At 38.4% G+C, this 13,057-nt stretch overlaps 1 protein-coding gene across 2 annotated transcripts in view; it reads left to right on the top strand.

Annotated features, from left to right (window-relative positions):
* Positions 1-1,474: 1,474 nt before the first annotated feature.
* Positions 1,475-13,057, top strand: part of tshz2 (teashirt zinc finger homeobox 2) — a 69,957-nt gene continuing 58,374 nt past the window's right edge. Inside the window, exon 1 of one of the 2 annotated variants that reach the window (XM_055187580.2) lies at positions 1,475-1,531. Coding sequence is in view for 1 of the 2 variants with exons in the window: in XM_055187579.2 (XP_055043554.2) it covers positions 12,489-12,528 (40 nt within the window). In the remaining variant the exon portion in view is untranslated. Of the gene's footprint in view, positions 1,532-11,898; positions 12,529-13,057 lie in introns of those variants that run through there. The other variant, XM_055187579.2, reaches the window with a different exon arrangement.

Below are 13,057 nucleotides of genomic sequence, written 5' to 3'. Positions count from 1 at the left end.
ATGAGCAAAATGACCCAAGAAAATAAGTCTAGATTTTAGACCAAAAATATAAAATTTAAGTGATTATGTGCATAAAAAAGCAAACAAATCCGCCAATGGTATAAGCAAAAAAATCTTGAACATTTTTCTTAAACACTAAATTCAAAAAAAAAAAAAATTGACAGATTTTTTAGCTTGTTTTATGCACAAAATCACAATTTGATATTTTTGGTCTAAAAACTAGACTTATTTTCTTGGGTAATTTTGCTCATCAGGACAAAGCATCTTAATTTAAGATATTTAGATATTTTTACTGAAAACAAGACAAAAATACTAATTTATTTTCTTGAAAATAATTTTTTGCAGTGTACATTGCAAAAAAAACGACTTTCTTACTTAGCATTTTTGTCTCGTTTTAGTACAAATATGTAAAAAATCTTTAATCAAGATGTATTTTCTTGAAAATAAGTCTAGTTTTCAGACAAAAATATACAATTTAAGTGAATTTGTGCTTAAAACGAGCAAAAAAAACTGCCAATGGAATAAAAAAAATTCTTGAAATAAGTTAACTTTTTTAAACACTTAATTCAAGAATTTTTTTCTTGTTTTAAGCACAAATTTGCTTAAAGTTTATATATATAAATATATATAAAATATATATTTTTTTGTCTAAAAACTAGACTTATTTTCCTAGGTCATTTTGCATATCAAGAAAATAAATCTTAATTTAATAATTTTTTGACATTTTTACAGAAACATAACAAAACTACTAGGTAAGAAAGTAATTTTTGCAGTGAGAAAAAGTTACCCTACTGGCAGGCTTATTTTATGCATTAAATTTCATATTTTTAGCTAAAAACTAAATTTATTTTCTTTGCTCATTAACAAAGTGCATCTTGATTTAATAAATTTTACATATTTGTACTTAAAACAAGACAAAAATGTGTAAGAAAGTAATTTTTTGCAGTGTAACTTACTATTATTATTTACATATATATATTTGTATATAATATTATATGTGTATATATATATATATATATATATATATATATATATATATATATATATATATATATATATATATATATATATATATATATATATTTTTTTTTTTTTTTTTTTTTTTTTTTTGAAGAGGAAGATTTTTATTATTGTACAGCACTTTGGTCAGCATCATGTTGTTCTAGTAGTGCTAGTAGTGAAACTAAATAAAACAAAGCTGGTGGTGGCCTAAATCTTTTGCACAATATACAGCGCTGTAAAAGATGAATATGTCAATATTTCTTTTAGCAGAATTAAAACTTTCTCTATAAATATTTTAATATACAATGTTTGTTTACGTTATTGACAATAACATGCAGGGTTATTTGTCTAATTGTGTTCATCGTCTTTTGCTACAGTCTGTTTTTGTGTAACTGGAGCTGTCACTCAAAAGTATGAAGATAACAATATAGCATTACCCCGCACTATTCAGCTGAACTGTTTTTTATTTGTTTGTATAAGGGCAGGAAAACTTCAGTTCCAGTATGAAAACACACCATTGTGCATTCAGGTAATTCAGCATCTTGTAAAAACACGCATCTTTACATACACAAACAATATGTTTGCATATTCACATGTAAAGGTCACTGTTTCTGCTGTACTGTCTTGACAAGTAGAGTCCTATTAGTTGTCTGCAGTAGCAGTTACAGGTTTTAGGTGCTGCTTGTGGTTATTTTACATGTCCTATATTTTGTAAATACTTGTAATATTGTTATATTTACTCAAAATAAAAAAATGAAAAACATTTTTTGTCATGCATATGATGGCCAGGTGTTAATTACGGCGGCACAATAATATTGATTACCTCGCTAAGATCTTTGATTAAAATAACAGGCGAAATATTTTCGTCTTGAAAGGTTTAAAGCAACACGGCAGCCAGTTAAGTTTCACATGCGGTTCTTTTCCTCGTCTTTTAATTGGGTTATATGCATTAGATTTTCAAATTAAGCATCTGCTGTTAACAGTATGCATATGTTGTTGTTCTACTTTGAAAATTACAGCTCTCAAGACTTCAATCACCGCCTGTCCGTATCACGTGAAATTTCAGCTTTGAATCAGAAGCAGGTTTGGATTCCCCAGGCCTTGACTCTTTCATCATGGGGAGTGCATTTTAATTAGCTCGCCTCGGCTCGCCGCAGAACTCGAGATTTGCACCAGGGCTGCCGAACAAAACATTGAAAAACCCCTACCATGCAAATTAACACTGTGTCGCGCGTTCATTGGCAACAGTTACAAATATTTTGCTATGTCAGTCAGCCTGTAAACCAAAACTTAACAGGGACTGCAGAATGGAAACGGTTTATAGTGTATTATTATGAAAAGCATTATTATCTACAGTGCCAACACTTCTGATTTGAGTGGCGAGATCTTATATTTGTTTTCTGCATGAAATATTGTCAGTTATTGCCCTTTTACACTGTTTTCTATAAAACATAATTAATTGTTTTTCATTGTTTTGGAAACTTCAGTGGTGCTTGTCTCTGCAAATCATTGTATTGCAAGGTGGTTGCTAAGGTGTTCTGACTGGTTTACAATGTATTGATATGAATCTGCCAGGGTGTTGATTATGTGCCATTCATTGTGTCGCTGTGTGGTTGCTAAGGTGTTCTAAATGAGTGCTACAGTAGGTGGTTGCTAAGGTGTTCCAAAGTTTACAGTGTGTTGCCGGAGTGTTCCTATGTAGTTGCTAAGGTGTTTTGAGTGGTTTACAGTGTGTTACTATGCATCTCCAGATCATTGCTATGGTCGCTAAGGTGCTCTGTCGGGTTGACAGTGTGTTGCCAGGGTGTTGGTATTTGGTTGATAAGGTGATCACAATGGTTTACAGCGTGTTGTCAGGGTTTTCCCAATGTTGTTAAGGTGTTCTGAGTGGTTTACAGTGTGTCGCTATGCATCTCCAGGTCGTTGTTATGCTCGCTAAGGTGTTCTGTCTGGTTTACATTGTGTTGATATGCATCTGCCAGGGTGTTGCTGTGTGGTTGCAAAGGTGTTCTGAATGGATGCTACAGTAGGTAGTTGCTATGGTGTTTCAAAGTTTACAGTGTGTTGCCAGAGTGTTGCTATGTGGTTGCTAAGGTGTTCTGACTGGTTTACAGTGTGTTGATATGCATCTACCAGGGTGTTGCTGTGTGGTCCCTAATGTGTTTTGAATGATTTACAGTGTTTGCTGTCCATCTCAATGTTGTTGTTATGGTCGCTAAGGTGTTCTGTCTGGTTTATAGTGTGTTGATATGCATCTGCCAGGGTGTTGCTGTGTGGATGCTAAGGTGTTCTGAATGGGTGCTACAGTAGGTAGTTGTTAAGGTGTTCCAAAGTTTACAGTGTGATGCCAGTGTCTTGCTATGTGGTTGCTAAGGTGTTACAGTTAGGGTTAGGTTTACAGTATTTTGCTTTGCATCTGCCAGGGTGTTGCTGTGTGGTCCCTAAGGTGTTTTGAATGGTTTACAGTGTTTGCTATCCATCCCAATGTTGTTGCTATGGTCGCTAAGGTGTCCTGACTGGTTTACATTGTGTTGATATGCATCTGCCAGGGTGTTGCTGTGTGTTTGCTAAGGTGTTCTGAATGGGTGCTACAGTAGGTGATTGCTAAGGTGTTCCAAAGTTTACAGTGTGTTGCCAGAGTGTTGCTATGTGGTTGCTAAGGTGTTCCGAATTGTTTACAGTGTTTTGATTTGCATCTGCCAGGGTGTTGCTGTGTGGTCTCAAAGGTGTTTTGAATGGTTTACAGTGTTTGCTATCCATCTCCATGTTTTTGCTATGGTCGCTAAGGTGCTCTGTTTGGTTGACAGTGTGTTGCCAGGGTGTTGCTATGTGGTCGATGAGGTGTTCAGAATGGTTTACAGTGTTTTGCTTTGCATCTGCCAAGATGTTTCTTGGTGGTTGTTAAGATGTCCAAAGTGGTTTACAGTGTGTTGCTATGCATCTGGCAATGTGTTGCTGGGTGGTTGTTAAGGAGTTCCAAGAGGCTTTACAGTGTGTTGCTATGCATCTTCCAGGGTGTTGCTATGTGGTTGCTGAGGTGTTCAGAATGGTTTACAGTGTTTTGCTTTGCATCTGCCAAGATGTTTCTTGGTGGTTGTTAAGATGTTCAAAGTGGTTTACAGTGTGTCGCTATGCATCTCCAGGTCGTTGTTATGGTCGCTAAGGTGTTCTGTCTGGTTTACATTGTGTTGATATGCATCTGCCAGGGTGTTGCTGTGTGGATGCTAAGGTGTTCTGAATGGATGCTACAGTAGGTAGTTGCTATGGTGTTCCAAAGTTTACAGTGTGTTGCCAGAGTGTTGCTATGTGGTTGCTAAGGTGTTCTGACTGGTTTACAGTGTGTTGATATGCATCTGCTAGGGTGTTGCTGTGTGGTCCCTAAGGTGTTTTGAATGGTTTACAGTGTTTGCTATCCATCTCAATGTTGTTGCTATGGTCGCTAAGGTGTTCTGACTGGTTTACAGTGTGTTGATATGCATCTGCTAGGGTGTTGCTGTGTGGTTGCTAAGGTGTTCTAACTAAATGAGTGCTACAGTAGGTAGTTGCTAAGGTGTTCCAAAGTTTACAGTGTGTTGCCAGAGTGTTGCTATGTGGTTGCTAAGGTGTTCTGAGTGGTGTACAGTGTGTTGCTATGCATATCCAGGTTGTTGCTATGGTCGCTAAGGTGCTCTGTCGGGTTGACAGTGTGTTGCCAGGGTGTTGGTATTTGGTTGATAAGGTGATCACAATGGTTTACAGCGTGTTGTCAGGGTTTTCCCAATGTTGTTGCTAAGGTGTTCTGAGTGGTTTACAGTGAGTCGCTATGCATCTCCAGGTCGTTGTTATGGTCGCTAAGGTGTTCTGTCTGGTTTACATTGTGTTGATATGCATCTGCCAGGGTGTTGCTGTGTGGTTGCTAAGGTGTTCTGAATGGATGCTACAGTAGGTAGTTGCTATGGTGTTCCAAAGTTTACAGTGTGTTGCCAGAGTGTTGCTATGTGGTTGCTAAGGTGTTCTGACTGGTTTACAGTGTGTTGATATGCATCTGCTAGGGTGTTGCTGTGTGGTCCCTAAGGTGTTTTGAATGGTTTACAGTGTTTGCTATCCATCTCAATGTTGTTGCTATGGTTGCTAAGGTGTCCTGACTGGTTTACATTGTGCTGATATGCATCTGCCAGGGTGTTGCTGTGTGTTTGCTAAGGTGTTCTGAATGGGTGCTACAGTAGGTAGTTGCTAAGGTGTTACAAAGTTTACAGTGTGTTGCCAGAGTGTTGCTATGTGGTTGCTAAGGGGTTCTGAGCGATGTACAGTGTGTTGCTATGCATATCCAGGTCGTTGCTATGGTCGCTAAGGTGCTCTGTCAGGTTGACAGTGTGTTGCCAGGGTGTTGGTATTTGGTTGATAAGGTGATCACAATGGTTTACAGCGTGTTGTCAGGGTTTTCCCAATGTTGTTGCTAAGGTGTTCTGAGTGGTTTACAGTGAGTCGCTATGCATCTCCAGGTCGTTGTTATGGTCACTAAGGTGTTCTGTCTGGTTTACATTGTGTTGATATGCATCTGCCAGGGTGTTGCTGTGTGGTTGCTAAGGTGTTCTGAATGGATGCTACAGTAGGTAGTTGCTAAGGTGTTCCAAAGTTTACGTTTGTTGCCAGAGTGTTGCTATGTGGTTGCTAAGGTGTTCTGACTGGTTTACAGTGTGTTGATATGCATCTACCAGGGTGTTGCTGTGTAATCCCTAAGGTGTTTTGAATGGTTTACAGTGTTTGCTATCCATCTCAATGTTGTTGCTATGGTCGCTAAGGTGTCCTGACTGGTTTACATTGTGCTGATATGCATCTGCCAGGGTGTTGCTGTGTGGTTGCTAAGGTGTTCTGAATGGATGCTACAGTAGGTAGTTGCTATGGTGTTCCAAAGTTTACGTTTGTTGCCAGAGTGTTGCTATGTGGTTGCTAAGGTGTTCTGACTGGTTTACAGTGTGTTGATATGCATCTACCAGGGTGTTGCTGTGTAATCCCTAAGGTGTTTTGAATGGTTTACAGTGTTTGCTATCCATCTCAATGTTGTTGCTATGGTCGCTAAGGTGTCCTGACTGGTTTACATTGTGTTGATATGCATCTGCCAGGGTGTTGCTGTGTGTTTGCTAAGGTGTTCTGAATGGGTGCTACAGTAGGTAGTTGCTAAGGTGTTCCAAAGTTTACAGCGTGTTGCCAGAGTGTTGCTATGTGGTTGCTAAGGTGTTCCGAATTGTTTACAGTGTTTTGCTTTGCATCTGACAGGGTGTTGCTGTGTGGTCCCTAAGGTGTTTTGAATGGTTTACAGTGTTTGCTATCCATCTCCATGTTTTTGCTATGGTCGCTAAGGTGCTCTGTTTGGTTGACAGTGTGTTGCCAGGGTGTTGCTATGTGGTCGATGAAGTTTTCACAATGGTTTACAGCGTGTTGTCAGGGTGTCGCCATGTGGTTGCGGAGGTGTTCCGAATGGTTAACAGTGTGTTGCTATGCATCTTCCAGGGTGTTGCTATGTGATTGGTAAGTTGTCCAGAATGGTTTACAGTGTGGTGCTATGCATCTTCCAGGGTGTTGCTATGTGATTGGTAAGTTGTCCAGAATGGTTTACAATGTGTTGCTGTGCATTGACAGGGTGTTGCTATGTGGTTGCTAAGGTGCTCAGAATGGTTTACAGTGTTTTGCTTTGCATCTGCCAAGATGTTTCTTGGTGGTTGTTAAGATGTTCAAAGTGGTTTACAGTGTGTTGCTATGCATCTGGCATGGTGCTGCTGGGTGGTTGTTAAGGTGTTCCAAGTGGCTTTACAGTGTGTTGCGATGCATCTTCCAGGGTGTTGCTATGTGGTTGCTAAGGTGTTCAGAATGGTTTACAGTGTATTGCTTTGCATCTGCCAAGATGTTTCTTGGTGGTTGTTAAGATGTTCAAAGTGGTTTACAGTGTGTTGCTATGCATCTGGCAATGTGTTGCTGGGTGGTTGTTAAGGTGTTCCAAGTGGCTTTACAGTGTGTTGCGATGCATCTTCCAGGGTGTTGCTATGTGGTTGCTAAGGTGTTCAGAATGGTTTGCAGTGTTTTGCTTTGCATCTGCCAAGATGTTTCTTGGTGGTTGTAAAGATGTTCAAAGTGGTTTACAGTGTGTTGCTATGCATCTGGCAATGTGTTGCTGGGTGGTTGTTAAGGTGTTCCAAGTGGCTTTACAGTGTGTTGCTATGAATCTTCCAGGGGGTTGCTATGTGGTTGCTAAGGTGTTTTGAATGGTTTACAGTGTTTTGCTTTGCATCTGCCAAGATGTTTCTTGGTGGTTGTTGAGATGTTCAAAGTGGTTTACAGTGTGTTGCTATGCATCTGGCAATGTGTTGCTGGGTGGTTGTTAAGGTGTTCCAAGTGGCTTTACAGTGTGTTGTTATGAATCTTCCAGGGGGTTGCTATGTGGTTGCTAGGGGGTTTTGAATGGTTTACAGTGTTTTGCTTTGCATCTGCCAAGATGTTTCTTGGTGGTTGTTGAGATGTTCAAAGTGGTTTACAGTGTGTTGCTATGCATCTGGCAATGTGTTGCTGGGTGGTTGTTAAGGTGTTCCAAGTGGCTTTACAGTGTGTTGCTATGCATCTGGCAATGTGTTGCTGGGTGGTTGTTAAGGTGTTCCAAGTGGCTTTACAGTGTGTTGTGATGTTTGTGCCAGGGAGTTGCTAGGTGTTTGTTAATGTGTTTAAATGGTTTACAGTGTGTTGTTATGTTTCTGCCAGGGTGTTGCTAGGTGGTTGCCTAGGTTTTCTGAGTGGTTTACAGTGTGTTGCTAAGTGTCATCAGGCAGTTGCTACTGTGGGTGGTTGCTTAGTAGTTTAAGTCAAAAAGCCTTGTAAATCTGATTTGCCACCTGATTTAGTAACTTTTAATGCTCAGGGTTAGTGGTTTGCTCTGATTCATAACTTTAAATATGAACAATATTCAGGGACACAATCTTAAATGTTTTGAGGCGCACTCTCTTTAAAATTGAATCAATTACTCTCCCTACATCATTTATTTTATAAAACACTGTTGATATATGTATTCTAGAGGCTTAGACCTTTCCAACAATATATAGTTTGTTGTGATATACATAAAATTTATATGGAAAATATTGACGTAAACTTAGGTGTCCCGTGAGCGGGACAGCGCCACTTAGACAATGTACTAAAAGTGATAAATATTAAGACTGCTTTCATACACTTGTGCACTGCTATCTAAACATACCAGACAATGTTACAGCTTATAGACCTCTGTTACAGCTTGTGGTTCTTTAATTCTGTAATGTGCACACACATGCAATCACTTAGTGAAACATGCACAAATGTTATGGGTTGTTTTAGGCAACGGTGATAGGGTGACATGTCCGTGTGATGGAAATAAATCGACAGGCATCATCCAAGTGGGCACACTAAATGTGCCCTTACACTGTTGAGTATAAAAGCGGGTGCAAAAGACCCTTATAATTTTGTCCCAGTCCACTTACATTTGAGTGACGGCCCTACCTCTTTGTATTTGTCTACAGTATGTGTGTTAGGTTTTTATACACACGGGGACGGTTCAAAGCTGTCAGACAGGTATGGACAGAGCAGAAGCTGAACACTGATTGATCGGTGAAGTTCATGTCAAGTTCAAGGGAGGTCTCTGCCATCATAACATGTTGACTGGCATCTGTACATCAGCTCAGAGTGAGAGGGAGAAAGAGAGAGAGAGAGGGGGGGAGAAAAGCGGGTTGGTGAACAGGAGGATCGGGTAACGTCACCACATAACAGATTAACAAAGGGAGAATCATCTCTCTGTATGACAGCAGGATCATTTATCACACAGCAATGGTGGGAGGGGGCGTGTGCACTGAGGTCATCTGTACTCCGTGAGTAATGGCCACTCATTTGTTTATCTGTGACCTCAATAATCAGAGATGGTGAGAGGTTGGGACACAAATGGTGAGACACTGGAGATCGCTTCAGAATAGAAAACCGTGCCTTTCTTTTCTGGATGTTTTTTTACCTTGTGAGAATACAGTTACACTGTTATGAAGCCGTACAGAACAATGTGTGGTGACTGATTATGTGCCATTTATTGTTGCGGTTACTATGACATCATAAAGGTTTTTCAGCCGAAAGACTTTAATGTTTCTATGGCTACTGTTTAAATCAAAGCAGATAGTTTGATCATAGAAATGATTACGTCAGGTACATTCAGGTGAAGAGGGGATATTTTTGACTTTTAAAATATGACCCAGTTTACCTACATTCACTTTACTATTTTAGTTTTAAAGGGATAGTTGACCCAAAAGTGAAAATTCTGTCATCATTTACTCACTCTCATGTTGTTACAAACCAGCATAAATTTCTTTGTTCTGATGAACACAAATTAAGATATTTTGAGAAATGTTTGTAACCAAACCGTTTACCAACCCCATTCACTTCCATTGTAGTTATTTGGTTACAATCATTTCTCAAAATATCTTCCTTTGTGTTCAACAGAACAAAGAAATTTATACCGGTTTGTACCAACATGAGAGTGAGTAAATGATGACAGAATTTTTATTTTCGTATGAACTATCCCTTTAATACAATATGGCTAAATATGTCGTAGTTTTAGTGAGTCTTTTAAAAACCCGGTCAAAATAAATTAGTGTTAATATTGCTATTTATTTACATAAGTATTGTAGGCTACAGAGCAATACGAATGGAAAAGATGCTTTTTTAAACTTAGTAATTTTGTATATTTTGCATTTATCACTGGAAAATTAATTATAGTAACATTTAAAGGGATAGTTTACCCTCACCCTCATGTTGTTATAAACATTTGTTTGATATACAAATGCTCAAAATATTTTAAATGACTAAATTGTAAGAAATTTGTAACCAAACAGGGGTGCGTTTCCCAAAAGCATCGTTAGCCAACTACTGTCGTAAGTTTCGTCGTTACTGACAAAATTCAATTATTTGGTGTTTCTCGAAACCATAAATGAACATTCGCAAGCTGCATCGCAAACTTGTGCGGTTTGAACGACAGCTCTTCACCTGTCATTAGAAGCATAGTTCCTTGTTATTATAATATAAACTTAAGTTGATCATGCTTTTGAACAAAATAAGCAAAAAAACATGTAGTACATTCTATATCAATCATTAAAAATATATAAAATGTATGTTATTTTACGTCTTTCAGTTTGTAAACAGAATTAAAGTGCTGCATTTGAAAACTGCAGTCCTATGAGCTTTAAGACCCTGGGGAATCCCTGGGAGAAGTGACGTAAGAGGGAACTTGCGCATGAATTATTGCGCATGTTCCGATGCAATTTATGTTACTTACAGCAATAATCTGACATTAAACCGATTTGCACAGATTAATTAGTACTCCACCTCCCAAATGACATCATCAACTATGTTGTTAAACCAACATGGTTCAAACGACGAATGTGCGACAAAGTTACTATGCTTTCGGGACAAGGTAGTAAGTTTCTCCAACTATGCATCATACTATGTTGGTTCAGCAGCGAGTTACATCGTTGTTCGGGAAACGCACCCCAGATCTGGGGCACCATTGAGTTCCACAGTAATCTTTTTTCTATTATAGAAGTCAATGGTGCCCCAGATCCGATTGGTTACAAACATTTTTCAAAATATCCTTATTTATGTTTAGCCTAACAAAGAAATTTGTGCAAGTTTGTAACAACTTAAAGACAATTAAATGATGACAGAATTTTAACTAATTATATCTCTTTAATACATTTAATATGGTCACTCTACTTTAAAAATACCTAAAATGCTGTTACAATCAGTAATCAATGACCGATTACAATCAATAATGTGCTCTTTAAAGGTGCATCTCAGACAGTACATTATATTGGTTTTAGCATTATACATAAAAACGAAAAGCCGTTAAAAACATAATTGTTTTAAATTATGAGAATTCGCGCTTTTTGCTGAGCACAAGAGAAAGCGCGAATTCTCATAATTTAAAACAATTATGTTTTTAACGGCTTTTCGTTTTTACCTTACATTATACTAGACTTACATTATACTAGCGTTTCTTTTTTCTCTTTAATTTACTGTAAAAAATACAGCATTATTTTAAAAATGCAGTTTTTACAGTAATCAGAAAATACAGGCAAAGTCTGTAAATTAAATGACAGCATTTTTGTAAAAATACCGTTTTTTACAATAATCGGAACATACAGGAAAAGTCTGTAAATTGAATTACAGCGACACTACTGTAAAAATTACAGTAACAGGCTGGCAACCCTGCGGACAGTATTTTACTGTAAAATTTACAGGTAATGTTTTACAGTGGCACTATTTATCAATATAAATACACTGTAACATACTCTGTACAGTAGTATCCATTATTTTATCTTTGTGTCTTTACAGTGTAACCTCTTTAATCTCACCTCTAAACCAAAAACTACAGTATATCCTAAAACAGAAGAGATTATACTGTATATTGTACAGTGTCCGTGTTAATAGCATTTTTCTTTATTTTTATAAAACCTTTCACATGTAGTATTTAAAAATGCTTGGTTGCCTTAATAAACAATAATAGAACACTATAGCAAACTCCTGTATAACCAATGTACACAGCTCTGCACGTCTAGCTATGTCTCTTACACATGAATCATGAATGTAATTTATTACAGCAGCAATGACAATAATTATATGTGATCTCCAGCAGCTACTAAAATAATTACATATTATATACGTGCTCCCCATTAATCACCCTATACCTTACACACCTTACATGTAAAATATTACTACACTTTTTTCTTTTCACAGATTTGCATTCAGCATCTTTGGTCCTGTATAGCTCAATCAGTAAAGCATTGTGGTGTAAGCAACGCAAAGGTCGTGGGTTTGATCCCAGGGAACGCACACACACAAAGTACTCTATTTTGGATAAAAGCTTCCGCCAAATGCATAAATATAAATGTAAATCTCTGGTACAGCCTACAGTACAGCCTAAAGTGAAAAGCGGTGTAAGGTGGGCTGTCTCGTGTCTCTGTCTCTTTAATAAACTCGTGGTTATCTAGTGTAACAAATGTCTCGCTGCCATCATCAAGTCCAGGCGAGGAGGGAGGAGGAGGAGGAGTTTTTAATGTTCAGTTTGTTCAGTGGATCGATGTTTGCTGCTGCTGGTGTGTGTGATATACACTGTTTCATACACACACGCCTTTTTTCTCTTCTTTTCCTACCGGGTTTCATACGAGACTAAGCGATTGACAGCAGTCGTCCTTTGGCTTTGGAGGCACTAGAAGAAGAAGAAGAAGAAGAGACGGGAAAGAATAAAAGCAAACAATCCGCCATAGATCCATCTATCTGTCTGGGAAGGAGAGGTATATGAAATAAAACAGACACCTGATTTGGACAGCGGTTCTGATATACTGGATTCTACGGAGGGCACGCGCATTAGACAGTCGCTATAGCGCGTATATGGACTCTTATAGTAAATCGCACCTGGGCTCAAATTCACCGTACGTGAAGTAAAAGAGTTGAACATGCCGAGGAGGAAACAGCAGGCACCCAAACGGGCTGCGGGTAAGACCTGACACCCTTTACATTTATCCCGACATGAATATTCCCATTTGTACGTATAAATGCGTAGCCTACGGATGGACGAAAACGTGTTTGAATGCATCTCTTTGTTTGGTTTATTTTTATGAGATAAATGATTGTTGATGTTTTAATGTCAGAAAAAAATGGTTTAAGTGGGGTTAGGTAAGGTTTAATTCTCAGTCTGTGTGTTTTAACTATTCACAGAATCTCGTTTTGTTTTAGTTTTAAAAGTGTGTTCGCATTTTTAAGACTTTAAGATTTTTTTGGACCAAAGTTTTAAAACTTCAAAACTTCAGAGTGATTTTGCTGGGAAGCGACGCGCGACGCGTTTCGGTGAATGCGTAAAGGAAATACGGAGTGATTTCGGATTGACGTGCCGCTTTGAATCGGAAAACGGCTGAACTTCCTATGAACCCGTAATATCTCATAGACGGACGGACACGCGCAGACGCGCGCGCAGACACACACCGTACTGTAGGCACGCGCGCTCGAGAGCGCGAAATACACAATA

This window comes from Misgurnus anguillicaudatus, chromosome 13 (genome assembly GCF_027580225.2).
Source record: "Misgurnus anguillicaudatus chromosome 13, ASM2758022v2, whole genome shotgun sequence".
NCBI classification, from domain to species: domain Eukaryota; kingdom Metazoa; phylum Chordata; class Actinopteri; order Cypriniformes; family Cobitidae; genus Misgurnus; species Misgurnus anguillicaudatus.
Note: the sequence above shows the minus strand (reverse complement) of the source record. Positions and strands in the feature narration are given on the sequence as shown.